This window comes from Channa argus, chromosome 10, assembly GCF_033026475.1.
Source record: "Channa argus isolate prfri chromosome 10, Channa argus male v1.0, whole genome shotgun sequence".
Lineage (NCBI taxonomy): Eukaryota > Metazoa > Chordata > Actinopteri > Anabantiformes > Channidae > Channa > Channa argus.
Window position 1 is genome coordinate 22,136,748 of NC_090206.1, and position 17,942 is coordinate 22,154,689.

The 17,942-nt window shown below is 39.2% G+C and overlaps 1 protein-coding gene across 13 annotated transcripts in view; it reads left to right on the forward strand.

Annotated features, from left to right (window-relative positions):
• Positions 1-17,942, forward strand: part of rapgef2b (Rap guanine nucleotide exchange factor 2b) — a 93,336-nt gene that overhangs the window by 27,543 nt on the left and 47,851 nt on the right. For 11 of the 13 annotated variants that reach the window (XM_067518000.1, XM_067517999.1, XM_067517998.1 and 8 more), the window contains exon 4: positions 9,023-9,106. In XM_067518000.1, the coding sequence (XP_067374101.1) occupies positions 9,023-9,106 (84 nt within the window). Of the gene's footprint in view, positions 1-9,022; positions 9,107-12,966; positions 12,986-14,652; positions 14,886-17,942 lie in introns of those variants that run through there. The other 2 variants (XM_067518011.1, XM_067518010.1) reach the window with 2 other exon arrangements.

Sequence of the window (17,942 nt, forward strand, 5' to 3'; positions counted from 1 at the left end):
ATATGACTTGTGTTGTAGAGAGTTAATATGATCGGAAAGATGTATTGAAAGGTTTCAGATAACTTCTTAGTGGGTTTAGATCCACTTAAAAGGACAACACATGTAGCGTTTCACCGCTGTCACGTGTTGACGTCCTCCAAACACCCATGGTGAGAATAAGAGTTAATTAACTCCATTAGTGTCTTCGAGGGGCCAGAGAGGGTATGTTGTCCCTTCTCAGGCTCCCCCGTGTGTCTTTGGGGGGTTATGTGAAAGAGTCAACACCTCATTAGAAGCCCACTTGTCAATGTGGGAGATAAATAAACAGTAGTACAGATTTAGCAATGGTCATGTGGACAATGGACTTCAGTTTCAACAGGATTTCTTTCAACCCCCCATACCAACACACACACACACACACACACACACACACACACACACACACACACACACACACACACACACACACACACAGATTGGCTAATTTGTCTGCGCTGGGGACCTCTGCTGTTGTCCAACGATGATTGAAAACAAATCAGTTAGAACCACAATTCTACTCTGTGACATGTTCTTTAATTCCAAAATGCTTGGTTGAAAAAATATTAAACTTTAAGCAATGTCAAAAATGGATTTTAATGTAAGAGTAGTCAATTGCATAATGCCATTATTACAATTTAATCTTTTTATTAAGATAAGGTGGAATTTATTTGTTACAGCAACACAATGACTGCGTTTAAGTGGACTTAAGTAACCGGGTTAGAATTGGCTTCTTCGGGAAAGCTGGTTTCTGAAATTGGGGTAGGGGATTAGGAAAATCTGGTTTCTGAAATTGGGGTAGGGGATTAGGGAAACCTGGTTTCCACAGGTAGATTTCTGTCGGAGAACACCGATTATTTAGCCATGTGGATGTGTAACCAGGTTTCTAATCTGCTTTCTCCACCTGCGCATTTGCGTAACCAAAGGCTGCGGAGAGTAAGCTGCACGCAGCTTAGTGACAGTAGAGATTGTTAACGTGTTAACGGGGGGATGCCGCCTGTTAACATGGGTCCAACAGAAAATTTCATTTACATAAAGTGACTTGTAGAACTTTAATTAAGTCACTTTCCCCTGTGGATTTTTAAAATTCAGACAAAAAATTCAGAGTTGTGGATCAGCTTTATGTTTCTTTCCTTTCTCTCCCCCTGCGTCGTCACTCTGATGTGACACGAACGCACATGCAGAGAAAGAAAAGTCAAAAAGAAGCATTTTCCATTGTTATACTGTTAAAATCAGGGGGAGGAGAAATCAGGTTAGTCTTCTGCTGCATGTATGTACGTAACAAGGTTACTTAAGTGCATGTAACACCGTTTCCCCAAGTACCAGAGAGAGCTGATGTCTCTGAGGAACCCAGCTACTTAAGTCCATGTAAAGCGTCAATGACAGGCAAGGAAACCTGTAAAACTATAGAACACAATACAAAGAATAGGGCACTGTGAGGTTAAGGGGTTAATATGCAGGATTAATTTTTGTTGCACAAATTTTTGATAATTAAAAAAAGTCAGTTAAGAGAAGCACTGTTAAAACAAAAACAGATGATGGACAGAAATAGTTTACTTGTATGATAAAATTCAGTATAGGTGATCACAGAGCAAGGGCTGAACAGTTGTTTAGCGAGTGTAACTAGCTCTCAGCTGTGATGTAGCTGAATATTGGTGTTTTCTGACAGAACGAGGAAGGAAAAAGAGTGTGAGAACGAAAGCACTGATAAACCACAGATGGGTCAGTGTAAACACAGTGGTAAGGGAAATTGAGAAACTGCCTTTGTGTACCCCTGGGCAAATGCACACAAGCACAGGCCTTTAATTATTTTAATTTTGGGGGGGGGGTTCTTGTTTCATTGAATTTACACTTAAAGTTGTGTATTTGTGTACATGTTTAGAATTATTAAGTGAAAATGTATGTCAGGACTCTGATCTGTAAAACAGCAGCCGATTACATTGAGTTTCCAGCCTTCATTTCCTTATCGGTTTATAACAACAGCATTAATCTGCAGAGAAATGAGGGCATTAAAAGCCAATGGGGGAATTGAATGTGATAGTGTGTCTCCTAAGTCATAATAGATTCTATGGTTTATACATTGAGACATTTTAAAGATGGCAATAAAGGGAGTTCAGCCAGTTAAATAAGCCCACAATCAAATGAAAGATGTTTTTAGCAGTGCTTAAAATGACTTTTAATGAAGTAATTTTTTTTTCAGCAGGCTGGCACATCAGCGATAAACTTCCAGTTTTCATCTTGAGTGTCTTACACCTACTTTCTTGAAAATACCCTTTAGCTTCAACAGTGTTAAGAGGCAGAGGCTGGTGGAATTTATCAGAAGCAAAGGGAGTAAAATGACAAATGAGGCACAATATTAACAGAGGCGGGCAATTGATGAAATTCTATCAGTTGTTCATTTCACAAATATGATATTTTAAAACAAAATCAATTTACAATTAATTAGTATTTCCACTAGGCGCTTTGTGAGACACTATGAAGATATTAAATGGCAATAAGATTACACAATTTGAGGAATGTGTGTAAGTAATGATGTTTTCAATATGACTTGATTAGCCATTAAACCTTTTTGGGGGGAAAAAAAATCACAATTTGTTAAAGCCCCATTTCATCAGTTTACTGTCACATAGTATGACATAGAAAGGCATCAGCTTCTCTAAACTGGGAAGCCACTGACTTGAAAGAATTATCACTTGTCAATTTTGATTTTTAACTCGCAAAAAAGCTCAAAAGATTGAATCAAGTTCACAATTTATTGCTAAGCTGTAGATATTACTGGCCCTGTTTCATTTAAATTGGAACCGCATTTCATTGTTTGGCAGCCGTCTTTCTTCTGGGCCTTCCTCCTTTTAAGGGACATCTACATCCACAAGAACATTTTGTATAGAACTAAATCCTGGCTACATATTTGTGTTTTTTTTCCCCTTTCAGTACAAACCCACCAAATTCATACAAATTGCCTCGATAATGACCTGCATGCTGAAAACCTCACTCTGATTATCCCCGGCAGTTGGCAGTCTTGGAAGTAATGATAGGAGGGTAGGGGCAAAAGTTAGAGTTCTCATCTTTCCTACACACACACACACGCACACACACATGCTATCTCATGGAAACTTCCTATGCTGTGAGAGGCTGAACCGCCGACGATTTACCATCCAGAGATCACAGTGCTAAAGTCCTCCGTAGATGGAGGCTGAGCCACCAAATTTTACTGTGGCCAGTGAAGTGGGTTAACATCTTCTGCTCGGCCTTTCACCTCTTCCATCTCAGCCTCTTCAGTGCAGCCCTCAATCCCTTGACCTTTGTTTCCTCAACTGTGATCAGTCCTGCACACCGTTATCAAGAGTGTAAGTCTTTCATTAAATTAGATCTGATAGGATTATTTAACTAACCAATTTACAGAAAACTAATACATTACAAACATTAAAGATTTTTTTTCTGGTTGCAATTTCAATGGGGGGCTACCTGCAAACGTTTTGCTTTGAGATGAAGTAGGGGAGAAGACTCCATAGATGAATTAAATCGATTTTGCAAGCCGCACTTTTTGAACAAATGAACAACAATAAATCAGGTAGACCCTTATGACTTGGCAGTGCAAGGATTATTGACCCTGATGTCCTACCCCCACTCACATTCCCAGACATCATCAGTTATCAAGTGCACACACTTTGAAAGGGCTTAAACATTTTTAAAAACTATTGAACCTGCATGCACAAGCTGGCAAACTTGAGAGCACACTCATCCTTGCAAAAGTCAGTTGGCATTCCTCTAGAATTACAAAAAAGCAAAGTTGCTAACCCCAGTTATTAAAACACCCACAAAATTGCCTGTTGGCTAAATACCTCTACGCCGTTTCCCATGCTGTTCACGACTGGTCAACAACGTCATTTTATTCCTCCCACACGGACTACGCAAACATTCATGTGTCCTATACACAAAGCCTGAAGCTGAGGCAACTTCATTTATACCCAAAAAAACTCAACTCTTCATACTTTGACTGATTTAACTTGGTCAGAATGTGACTAATGACCCAACACCAGATTTGTTTTGTTTTTTTTACCCATTTCCAATCTGGAGTTTTTACAGATGACAGGGATTCACCACATTTGTTTGCACCTTTGCACTAAATGCTGTTGCTTTTTCCTTTATTATTATTTTAACACAAATGCTTACTGGCAATCATATCCTGTTTAATCCTGCTGAAATCCTAGTAAACCAACAGAGTCTAAAAAGAGAGATAAAAGGTATTTGTCCCAATGAGAGGCGACTGCAATGATCCCAGTAAAACAAGCTAATCACCAAAACTGGGTGACTAAACCATTGCCAGGAGAGCAAAAAAGACTTGCACCTCAGACATCTGTTCCAAAATCAGGCGTGGCAACTTTTCTTGTTTAAATAAAATTGATTGTACTTAATAGCAATTCTTTGGTATTTCATTTTTTTTTTTTTTTTAGCTAAAGAAAATAGGACATTTCCTAACTTGTTTTCATGACAATATTAAAAAAAGAACAGTTTGCTGACTGTGATATTTTAATCCCTGGCCAAGGTTTAGAGAGAGCATTGCTCCCGTGCAGCTATCGGAATATTTTTCCCCCACGTGCAACTCCCAAGCTGCTGGCCTTCAGAAACAATGTCACAGCAGGGTAGATGTACAAACCCGCAGGTAATAAAAATGAAAATCTAATCACGTCCCAGTGACTAGTCAGCCTAAATATTTAGACAACCCTGTACAGTCTGCATGGTATATGAGACACTGACATAGAGACACTACTTAAGTGGTAGATATCTGACAGAGATGCTAATTAAAAAAATAAAATAAAAAGTATCGAAGGGAAGAAGTTTTTAGACTGCTGTCCTAACATACTGCTTCAATGTTGCAAGCACGCTGTATTCTCAACAGATATCCGTATTCAAATTGAGTAAATCCTGAAAGTTTCTCCCTGGTTTCATTGCTATAGTTTTTGTTTTTCTTCTTTTGGAAACATGTTGGGAATTTCAAAATGTAGCCCACACTATTGTGTCACCGAGAGTCTCTTGAGAGTTACATGGTGAAAGAATGATAACTACACAAAATGGTCATATTTTAAGTTTAGCTTGTTTATATTGCCTCTCAGTTGACACACCTCCTTTGTTTGGAAATTCCTGTCATCCCACCATCCTGTCAGTCTACACTCTATTCAACCCTTGTAAATCTAGTGGTTTGTTGACATTGGTTTGATTTTCTGGGGAACAGTCATATGTGCAAAATAATAGTTTTAATTGCAAAATCTTATTTAAAACTATACTGGTGGAGAAGTAGTGTTGACTTGTGCCTTTGCCACAAACTGGGCTTAAACATTTGATGGAGCTGACAAAATTCACAAAGCATTATTTGTACATAATATATTTCAGTTTTTTTGTGTTATAAGAGATACATAATAGCAAATGCATAGTTGTTTTGTTTAATTATCTTATGACAAAAGGTAATTAATACATACAGCTGAAACTATTAGTCAGTCGACATAATTGAAGTAATCTGCAACTTTTCATCATCAGTTGGTAATTTAGTAGTTATGTTTAACTATAGGATCCTACTAAGACAGTTCATTCAACCAAAGGACCATCACATATACACACTTACATTATAGTCAGTCTGAAAAACTATCACAGAAACTATTTTAAATATAAACTAGTAAAGCTTCAGATTCATGCGGAGGAACGAGCATCTCTTAACCTCAAGCTGCGCTGTACCAGGAACCAGTCTTCCCCACTTTAAAGGTTCCTTGTACCAACTCTAAAGTCTCCCTTGTTATCTGGTGTCATGAAATAAGGGCTCTGAACTCAATTAAGAAACAGAATTCTCTATGTTCATGTTAATTAGTTGCAGTAAATTCTCTATGAAGTATTAAAAATATCAAGTCATATGTGAGTCTCCAGGACAGCATTTCTCATAACTGGAAAATTAAACATCCTGTTTTTCAATGCCTAAACCTGTCGAGTCAGCCAAAGTGGCCATTTGATTATTTAATGAGCTATATTTTTATTTTAACAGATAAACCTGATCTTATGAATGCCTTTACGCTATAATCACCTTTCTCCTGTGATTTTAAGCCCCTTTCCACCTTCTCCACAGAATCCTTACAAACCCAATTCCCTGTCGTTAAAAGGTTTGTTTGACAATCACTTCCAGGACGGGTGACCCAGTTCAGTCAAGCTGTTGAGTCTCCTATCTCCTACTTCTTTGGTGTTGCATCTTCCCTTCTTCCTCCTCCTCCTCCTCCTCCTCTGCTGAAGTTCTCGCTTTTTTGGTGCATCTGCATGCCAGCAATTAATAATTGAGTATTTCATTTGTGTCATGTTCCAAATGCAAAGAGGAACCAAAAATGGATCGGGGGGAGTATGGAGGGAGGCGGCTGGAGATCAGTAGAGGAAAAAAGAAAAGGAATGGTTTTGGTGTGAAGTAGTGATGAAGGTTCTACAATGTGTCAGTAGGGTGTGCTGTCTGCAGCCTCATTAGTTCTGCAAGGAAAGTGTGAAGAGGAGGAGAAAGTTGAAGTGAGACTTTGTTCTTTGTAATTTAAAATAACACCTCAGTCAGCACAGAAATACGGGTTGTCGATGCTGCATCTATGTGAAGGTGGGTTTATAATAAGCGCACCCGTCCTTTACTTTTTTGTACGCAAAATTCAAATACACCCTGATGATGAATCATTCATTTTATTATTATTTTCCCCCTGGTTTTAATAAAACTCACACTAAGGTTAGGTAAAAATGTTAGCACAAGCTGCTGCCTTATTAACACCTGAGCACTTTAGTACAAGTACAAAACATGACAATGTGTCTCACGTCATAATGTTCACCTCATTTGCTTTTTTTTGCAGAGAGTTGAATAAGAAAAATTAGACCACTCTAATGTCTATGGTGACCATGAAGTTATCAATACCAGCTGTTAAGATTAGCTTAGCAATCATGGAGAAACAGCATTTTATAATTTTCACAACTTTTTTTTTTTTAAACTTGCACAGACAGATGCTAGGATGTAAAAAAGAAAAAAAAAAGAAAATAAAAAAAAGAAACCCTTAGGGCAGTGACATACCAAACCATTGTTAATACCGTGGTTCTCCTCTTGTGCACTGAATTGCTAAGCCGAACAGCCAATGAGAGTTTTTCTCTTTAACTCACAGGACCAACACTGTTTCAACATGTTGAATTGCCAGCAAAGCCGCAGAAGCCAACTAATGTGGGACATAATGCGAAAACTAGGCAGAGAAATGCGAGAAATGTCTGCATTGCTTAGTTGCATTTGACTGTAGGATTTTATTGCCTTCAAACAGGTTTAAATGTACCTTTTTATATTTGTGTTTATTTAAGAAGATTGCAGTCAAAAGCAAGTGAGTGCATTTAAACTGTTCCTTATTATAAAAAAATAATTGTATTGTTTGTACTTTCTCTTTTAGTAAAAAGTGTATTAGCATTTGTGTCTATCACTGTTGTCAGAGCAGTCATCCATGAATTGCAGGATCCTTGCCACATGTTAACATGTTTTGAATGGCAGCTGTACAAAAAACATTTCCCGATGAAATCGATAAAAAAGACTAAATCCAGCTCTAAACGAAGACACAATATTCATAATTTTAGCCCTGAAAGCACCAGTCACCAGAACAAAAATTAAATTGGGTTTTGTTTACTGATGCATGTGTTTGTCAACCATTGCAGAAATTCATGATATTCAGAGTATTCATGTCACATTCCCGTAGACAAAGCCAGTATCAGTGTTATGTGTCATGAGAATTCTTCCTTGTCTGCTCTTCCACTTCCTTTTAACTGTAAAACCAACTCTTAGTTGACATGTTTGACTGAAAAGGGGCCGCAAAACAAGGATTGTCTTTGTCAAAATCAGAATTGGTTTCCTGTTTAATAGACTAACATAGTTTACCTTCCTGACAAAGTACAGTTTGTGTATTCAAGTCTATTAAACTGTTTTAGAAGTAGGAAGAACGCTGAATCATCAGCATCAGCATCCGTAGTGAAAATGAGACTCTGGTAATGATCACTATAAAGCACACTGGCACAACAGCAGTTCTCTCTGCGACATTTGAGCCGAGCTACTCACTAATAGCACGTTTTGTTGCCTTCTGACTTATAAATAAAGTTAGCATGAACTTTTTTTTTTATTTACTCTGTCTCCATAACATTTGTTGACATTTGCTCTAGGTTAACATATGCAGCCTCTCTGATAATCCTGCATGTACTGAGCCTTGAAGATTCAGGGTTTCTTAGCCTTGTGAGATTATCTCTTTGCAATCCCTCTGGTGGCTGTGAAAGCCAGCAGATAAGAAGGATGAGCAAGGAATAAAACTGATGAATTTTAAAAACGGCAATATCCTCTAAAAATGACCAGCCTGCCAGTCCTGATTTAATGTCTGAAGTTTACGCATTAGTTGTTCATCTTAACACCAATTCTCCTCACTGGAAACTTCCGTGTTCCCTAATAAGGCCTGTGGTTCATTACTGATGCTTCATAATTCTTACAACTGGAACCAGTGCCTGCAACTTAAATTGGTAAAAAGGTCCCTGCAAGCATGATGGTAGATGTCCGTATACTTGTTTGTTTTTCTACTTATGGTGTACAGGCCTGACAGCTAGCTGCATCATTCAGGGGTCAGTCTGAGTTTACTTCGTCTGCAGTGCCCAATTTCCTCGTCGGCATGTTTCAGCAGGGCCATGGGTGTGGGTGGATGAGAGATGATTCTTCAGTTCATTCATGGTTCACAATCTCTTGTGTTTTGTATTTTTTTTTTTTTCTTTTCAACCTAAAAACAAAATCACTATTTGGCACAGTTTTTTTCCCCCCACTGTTGTTCATTATTCTCTTTGTCCAAAAGAAGTAGGACAAAAGTAAAAAATTGCTCATCACAGTTTCACAAACCTCAAGAACATACTTCAAAAAGCTTGGTTTTTTTTTACACACTGTGTTCTGTTAATTATATATAATATTAATGTTTTTCTCTTTCTTCCTGTCTTACAGCCCTGATGATATTGGAAGTTGCTGGTACATCCTGTTGTCTGGCTCCGTCTTCATCAAGGAGTCCATGTTCTTGCCCAGAAGCAGGTACAATCATTGACTAGCCATTTTGGGTCTGGGAGCTGTTTGAAAGTTGAACACGGCTCTAATGAAGAGCAGCTTCGGAAAGATCAAACAGTGGGGATTCCATCTTTTAAAACATTGTTTGCAGAGTTGCTACTCAAGATTAAACACATACTTGTTTAATTTCCCAAAAAGAGAACTTTTAATGTGATTACCTCCCCACACATAGGTTCATAATGAAACCAACAAGTTAAGCAAGTGGAAGTGCAACAGATCCAGTAGTTGGTCAAATAAAACTAGCACTGTTCTTCCAATTAAACCATTGTGTGTTTATATAAACATCCATAGAGTAAAAAATTGCTGTAGTGATTTACAATAAGCCTCTCGCATGAAGGCATAAACATTTGACAAATATTGTACATAAAAAAGCGTAAACATTACTGCATACACCAAAATAGAAGAGGTAGAGCAGTCATCTACTATTGGATTGTTCCACCTGTCACACGTCGAAGTGTTCTAGAGCAAGACACCACTTAGCTGCTACGGGTGAATACAGGCCGGCTGCTCAGGAGCTCCCCCATCGGTGTATGAGTGTGTGCGTGATTGTGCGTGCAAATGGGTGAAGCAATGTAAAGCGCTTTGGGTTCCACTTTTAGATTCCATTCTTATTTTTGTTGTTATCCATGGTAGTAGTTGAAATCTTACTGAATCTTTTCGAATTACATATAGTTGGATACTGTAAGGTAGGGTTGTTCCAAAAAACAGATATTAAAAGAACGAAAGACGGTAGACTACAAGTTTGTATGGTTAATAGTTAATAATAATTATCTTTGACACTCTCAGAGGACCAAAGAGTCACGTTCAACACTCCAGCTCTCAGCCATCAGCTCACAGCAGTGGTCACCACCTCTGAAGCCAAGACCCAAATGTTAAAAGCTGTGATTTCACAAGTGGATCTCTTACATCAACCATCACTGTGGGGGCGTCTTGAAAACAATGATCTTTTCATCTATTAGCCTTGCATAACACACCTACGGCCACTCGGAATCGAGGCCGTCACTTTAGCCTGCGGAGCAGAGCCGTCCTGGCAGGACAGAGGAGGTCGGTGGCGGCCATTCTCTAGATTCACACGAACGTGGGAGGCATTTAAAATGGAAAGCTTGATCAGAAATGTGCCAAAAAGCAGCTCCCCTTAAAAATAACCTTTTCAGTTTTGCCAAGGTGAAAGTGTGTGTGGGAAGCTGGAGGGGGATTTGCAGGTATTAGCAGATTAATGTTATTGCCTGACCGCACTGGCTGGGGAGAGGAGGGCTCTAAAGATGTTTACTAAGCATATGTAGCACAAACTCTCAGCTGTGAGACGGTATACCATTCATAATTAGCTCACTTTGTTTTAGAGCGACGCCAAATGCACTGCACAAGACTGTCAAATTTGTGTCAGCTGCACTAAATTACAAGCTCCTTCCATCCAAACCACCTAAAAATCAAGTATGCATGTATTTCTCTCTATGACAAACTGCGTATTCAACGAACACAAACGGACAGTAATTGCAGAGGTACCTCGCATCATACGGTGCGTGCTGTCTGACGTGAAGACATGCATCAGTGTTTGGTTTCCACTTGTATTTTCATGAAAACAAAGCTCAATGCTGATACAGCCCTAGTCAGGAAAATGGCTGCATCTGTCATTTGTTGATTTACATGGTATAAATGATGTATTTCCTCATTTCTTGTGGTTGGTGAGTAATAACTGCTGACTTTCAGAAGACAAGGTGGAAGCTGTGTATTGTTAATGTCAAACTGGTTAAACCAAGTCAGATGGTCGGTGGCATTTTTAAACCAGTTTTTTTTTTACCTTTCAACAGCTAAGAAAAACTGAAAAAATCTGCACTGACTCTACAAAGCTCTTAGATTCAGGATCATCAATCATGACCCAATAAAGCTTTGGTGTAATGATTAATATAAGTTTATTTTTTATTGTAGTGTGCTCACTGTGTTGTAGTGCTACAACACAGTGAGCCTGTTCTTAGAGGGTTATAGCATGTTGACCAAACTCTGAACTGGCACAGGCCCCAACATAAAACTAGCACCTAGTTAATGCAGGTCCAAAAGGGGTCGGGGAGAAGAGTTATATACCATTAAATTTGAAACTAATTTGGATTATTGAAATGGTGAAAAGTGCGTTGTACTAGAGTTTGATTATGCAAACTGAATTCTACATCCTCCCCATTTGATTCAATTGTTGTCTTTAATGATTTATATTAAGACCAGGTACAGACTTTGGTGGTTGGAAGGTGCAACATCTGATTTGATGCTATTAGTAATTGGTCTGTTAAGTTTTAAACCATATGAGAACTGATGTAGATTCCTAATGTTGCATATTTAAAAAAAAAAAAAAAAACTCTGTGGGGGGGGGCACATTGTCATTCAAGATTTCGAGGATGTCAAGGTCATGAAACTTGCTCAGCTCTTAAATAACACTTTTTTTTTTAAATACATGTTTTAATCTATAATAAGGGGAAGAATAAAACGCATGACAGCAGTGTCATGACAATATTTCCTTGTAATAGGAAAAAAAAAAATATTTTAGAAATATTTTATACCCACCACACAGTTATGACACTGGATAACTGGAGGCCCTCTGACACCAGTAGAGCAGATAGTACAGATGTCACATATTTGAATATTAAAATATTGTTTGTTTTGGGGAAAACGCACAAAAAATGTTGTATCAATCTGTATCATTTTTAATTTGCTGTATAATTTAAACATTTACCTCCTGCTTAACCTCTCTGTCATCGTGACCAAGAAAAGAAAAACGAAGTCCATGTTGCATCACCTTGTCCAGAAAGAGGAGAAATTGTGGGGGCAATATGGCTCAGAGGGGAAATTGGTTGTGACACAAGGAACTGAATGGAGTCCAGTGGGACTTCCTGAAGCTTTTAAGGATTTGGTGGAATTGGGTTTCAGGCGGGCTCTGCCCAGAAATGGCTGTTCATATCTGCACTGGAAGCAAGGTGGAAAACCTGATATGCCTCCATCATGTCTCAATGCTCTCTGCCCCTCTCTTGTACCTGTAGTGAGATGTGATAAGGGGAAGATGAATGAGTCAGTCATCAAATGGAGACTCTGCACTTCTGTGCCTTATTTAACCCCGAGGCCAGTGTGAAATCAAAGACAACACCAATAATTACACTTAATAAATGGGCAGCACAGGTTTAGAACACTTTCATTCTGTCATGCTTGTTTTTTGTTGCTATATTTGTCCTTTTTGGTCTGTTTGGATTTAATCATAATGACATAGACCCGACACCAGAATATGGATCGTACCTGAGCGTTACTTGACCAATAGCCATTAAGGAAGCTGATTGCTCAATTTTTGTAAATAGATTTGATAGTTGCCTTTTGTGACAAAATGTTTCTAGATCCCCGTGTAAAAAATTGCTAACAGTAACTTCCTACTATTCCCTGACACATATCTTGTCAACATAGCTGTATCTAACATAACTCCTGCCATGACACCAGCCATTTTTTTTTGTTTGTTTCAGTTTTAATAGTAACCCTCAGCTTGAAACTGTTAACTTCCACCCTTTATTGTCCATGTGCTGTTGTTACTTCCCTTCATGCATGCTGCTCTTTGTCATTATCTTTTGACTGCTGTCAGGGCTTCGCCTTTGTTTGGCAAACCAAACCTTTAAACTAAAGTAGCAACAAGGCTTCAGGTTTGCAGAGAAATTTCAGTCTCATCACATTTATTTGTGTTCGGGAAAGAAAAGGTCAGTAGAATTGAAAGCACTTCCTGACAGCCAGCAGCAGCTCAGGCAGACTCATCTGGGAGGTGACAAAATGATTCTTTGATGATTAATTTTCCAGCTGTCCACATACAGATCTTACACATTTCTTGTAAGTATTGCTTACATATGTTATTTGTATGATACTTAAAAGTTCATAAGTTTGAACTGGGATATATATATATATATATATATATTTTTTTTTTTACTGCTCACATGGATAGAAAAAAACCTTCACCGAACTACAAATTTGATGTTATTTTTTCCAGACTTGAATTCAAAGTTGATGCAGATATTCATGTGAATGTTCATAAGCCCGGGTGTCGTTACAAACCTAATAGTAACAGTTTCAGATACAGTGCTTAGAGGTTTTTATTATCTTTATTGGGGATTTAGTTGTAATCAGAGAGAAGAGCGTGTGACTGATTTGAGATGCCTGAATTCAAACCAGAGAAACAAGTTCTCAGGAAGCAAATAGAGAGTATGCTCGGAAGTATGCTAATCAACCAACAGTTACAATGAGCTCTGTGAACGTTCAGCTAGACATTTAGTTAACACTTAAGAACACAAGTTAGCTAAACTTTCTCACCCTGAAATGCATCACAGCTTCATATGGTACATTTTAATTAAAGGGAGGCATGACATGGTTGGTTGCAACATTTGAAGCCTGAAAGAGATAATCACATGTGACTCATCTGAGAGACGTGGATATAGAAGTCTGATTACTAGCTCTTCCTTTATGGACATGAGTTCTCTTGGGCGATAAATAAAATAAGTAAACAGTGGCAAGTTTAGTAAAACCAAACAGCACTGTAAGAGCCAACTAGGGTTTCCTCGGATTTTGTTTATGTATTGTAAGGTTGATTAGATTAAGAAGTATACATATAAGTGTACTGATGATGTCATTAATGACATTCTAGGGCTTCGCTGTTTGCCTTTATTGTTTATCATTTGAGTTTAACCATTTGTCAGTTAGACAAAGCATAATCATTCGTTACAAGAGAGCAGTTTCGCTTGGCTATTGGAAGGAGCATACGTGGACACCAAGAGAGACAGTAACTGGAGCAAAGGAACAGATCCACAAGATGGTGGGGACTGCAGAAAGGTTCAGTGTGTAGCCGTGAAGGCACACGGTTTCTTACCGTGTTCTGTGGATTTAGGAACCACTTTGAGAAACCTGTTTGATGGAATTGATTCGTGATCGTGTTTTGTGAAATTACTATTCATAAACGCGTATTGTAGAATTAGTCCGTTGTCGGCTAAGTTGAGAAACAGGGAAAACAATAAATGTTCAGAGATCATTGTATGACGAACACTGGAGTGGATAATTGTTGGACCACTGGATACGAGTAAGGTCGCCCCTACCGGCATCATTATAATAAATTGTAAGTTGTAATTAAAATATACAAACAGATAAAATATGAAAAGCAATAAAAGGGCAGTATTAATGTTAATAGAAGAAATCACACAAACACAATATAATGGTTCTGGGAGACAATTAATAGCAAATAATATGTTAACTTGCTATTGATTATGCAATATCAGAGTATTTTATAGTTCATGAGTAACTTCAAAAACTGTCCAGACCTCCCCTCCCCTATGGTCTCTCTCTCACACACACACACGCACGCACGCACATACACACAGCCTCCACCCTATCACTCACTTTAACTCTGTAGCAGGAAGTGAGTCGTACGCTGGAATGCAGTCTTTAGTCAGTGCACCACATTACACAGAGAGAGAGAGAGAGAGAGAGAGACTGGGCAGAGCCTTTGGACAGAGGCTGATTCACGTACACTTTCAGAGCCACACATTCCCATTCTCATACACAACTCCTAAGATAGCAGCACTTGGAGTGTGCACAGGACGATATGCAGCAGTCACACCAAAGACGCCGGATTTGGGCCATGCTTGTCGTACTTGCTCTGGACTAACAGTGGGGATACATTTTAGGAGGAGGGATCCTCTTGTCTTATCAGGTGGCAGTGTCACTCTGGGAGCAGTTGTCAGGGGTGAGTGTTCAGACCACAGCAGCATTCAATTCCTGTATGGGACTCGATAGAACTCTGCCTGGAAACTCTTGTGTTTTTAGTTTTCTAGTGTTTTAAAAAAATCTGACTCGTCTCCAAACTGGGAGCTGGTTGCAGTAAAACCTTCAAGTCTGGAATGTGAAACATGACTTTGATGTTATTTTGGATTTGATAGTGTGCACCGTGTGCTGCCAGTAAAAAGGGGTGTGTGTGTGTGTGTTCTCATGTTTGGGGGGTTCAACATGACTTCTGGCAACTTTGAAACCAAAACAAAGGTGGAGCTCCTGCTGTGGTGAGAATGTGTTTAGAAATGGATGATTGATTGAAACATCTTGAGCAAAAGTTTGGAGCAGCTGGCCTAGTCGTTCCCTTTCTTACTTCAATTTTTCAATGCCCGTTCTCTTTGCCATTACAATGTCAGTGAAGTTTTATTTTGGGAAGCAAAAGTCACGAGTCAATTGCACACACTTGGCAGTGGTGTCACCTTCTGTTTTAGAAGTGGCAGTGTTTGGGGCATGTTTTTGAAGCAGACATGCTGTTGAATTTTGTTTGTTTGTGAGGTGAAATGTGGCTCAATGGGCAGCTGCAGCTCCAAAGCGAAAGGGACCCAACAAGCCTGGATTGTGTTTTCATTGACAGTCGTGACCAGTCTTTTGCATAATCCCAAACTATAATCTTTGTCCTTCTTAAGGGTCTTGGGGGGGGGTTAAGAAAACATGGTGTGCCCTCTCATGACTTACTCAGTTAAATAGCTTAACAGAGTGAGGATCCCCCACTACTCTTTTCCCTTCACCCTCCTCCTCAGACCAGGGGTGCAGACTAGGGATTGCACTGGTTCAGTCAGACAGCAGAATGGATCTGAGGCTTTGGCTGTGAACTGAGCGGTAAATGAAATGCTGGTGATGCATGTGGAATGACATTCCAGACGCCCAGGCTTGTTGTATAACCGGGGGAAATGCAGGGCTGCTGAGGCGGGGGGGATGCCAGTCCGTCAACTGAGAGCGGGCGAGAGAGCGAGCGAGCCTCAGGGCTTAATTTGAATATTAGCTCCTCACTGCCTGTCAGACACCAGCTCATGCTAATTGTCTGACTGCAGAATACAAGTATATTTGGAAAAATTTTAAAAGGACAGTTGCAGAGATCATGTTTGGCATTAGTCTCCAATTGTTATACTTAAATTACTATGTCACCTGTACAGCAATTTGAATGACGCCATAAAAAAATGATAAAATACGCCATTTTATTTGAACAGTACTTGATGGACTGATTAATTAATTTTACGGTAAGTTGCTAAGTTGAAATGTAAACAAACAAACTGGTGCGTGACTTAGTTGGCCATCAATGTTATCTGCATGTCATCTTCAGGCAACAGCTGCCTACACAAAGTGATGTGAAAAAAAAACACAAACCTCATATTGACTTGTTCACCTGAATTCCTTAATGCTGAATTATTCATAGTGTAGATCGTGCACAGTCTGTGGCATCATTAGCTGACCTGATACAGATTAAATATTTGCATGGGTCAAACTTGGTGCAGAGACGCCCACACCTCAGTCCAGCAAACCATCCACTGGAAGAATTGAATGTTTTCGCAAGGCACATTATTTTTGTTGTCTAAAACATACATTCACCCACACTACAGGTCTTATACATTTTATATTTGCTCAGAACTAGTCATAGAACAGCAAAGGCTTTAATCTTCAAACAAGTCACTTTTGTGTGGGAAAAAAAAAACACACGCCCCCTCACTCTTCACTTCCATAATCCCCTCTTTAGTATTTCACATTGCTAGTGGTATTTTCCTCCTGCGAAATGGAGGATTGGATTACTAATGTCAGGAATGTGATGTGGGAACACGATGGAGCATGCCACTGGTGTTTGCATTTTGGTGGCCCAGCATGTTTTGTGAGCGCAAAATGGGTGGACTCACTACTTGTTTTTCCGTGGGAGAGCCAGCCAAGGTAGGCCTAACAGGATCAGAGCTGGTATCAACTCCAAATGTCTCTAAAACCAGATCAAAAGGATTCATTTCTCTGAAGCTACTGCCCAGCAGACAAATCATCTTTGCTGGAAGTAAGTTTCAGGCGAATTACATTTGTCTTTTTGTGAGAAAATGAATCAAATGCGCCCCCATACTGTAGCAGTGTTTGGCCCTGTGGTGGTATTCAGGCTCATGTAGCCGAGTTAAAAAGCATTACACTGCTCAGGCAAAGCAAACCGCAGCTATCAGCATTAACCCTCTCACTGCCCTAAATAACTCAGTCAATCATGTTGTCTTTGATTTTAGAGTTTATATGTCTCAGCAGTAGTTTTCTTGACACAACACAATGCACAAGGCAAAGAAACGTGGACAAATTGATAAAGTAAAACTGTAGTTCCTGCAGAGAAACAAGAGAACAGCTGACAAAAGAGGAAAAGAGCACAAGATGCAACAAAAACCTGGGGAAAGGGAAAAGGAAACCAAGCTAAATCAAATTTTTGAAAATAAAAGGCACCGAAAATAAAGAATTTCTTTGTCTTTGTAAAAGTGGCCGATAGGCTATCGCAAGCTCACTCCAACTAGCTGGTATTCGTTTCCAAGCCTGACAGAGCTGTATCCACAACATTTAGCAATAAACCTAGGGCTCCACAGCATTTAGGCCATGCTGTGCCCGAGGTTTGCACCTGTCAGCGTGATTGATGAAAGTTGCCACCTCCACAGCGTTGGTACAGGCAGCCAAACATCACTACTCGCTGTTCACTTCGTCTGTGAGCACTCAGGAGAACTTTACACACCTGGAGTTACTCTGTCTGACGAATTGGCTTAATCTCTCAATTGACTCAATTCATGAGGTGAGAATAAATAAAGACCTGTGACCTCATACAAAATATGATGATTTAAAAAAATGACGATGCAACTGCCATTGTTTTAATCAGTGACCAATCTTCTCATTATTCTTTTGGGTAAGAATTTTTTTTAGTTTGTGAAAAGAAGTAAATGGTGAAAAATAGCCATCACAACCATTCAGATGTTTTTGAGTAACTTGTTTTCACTAACAA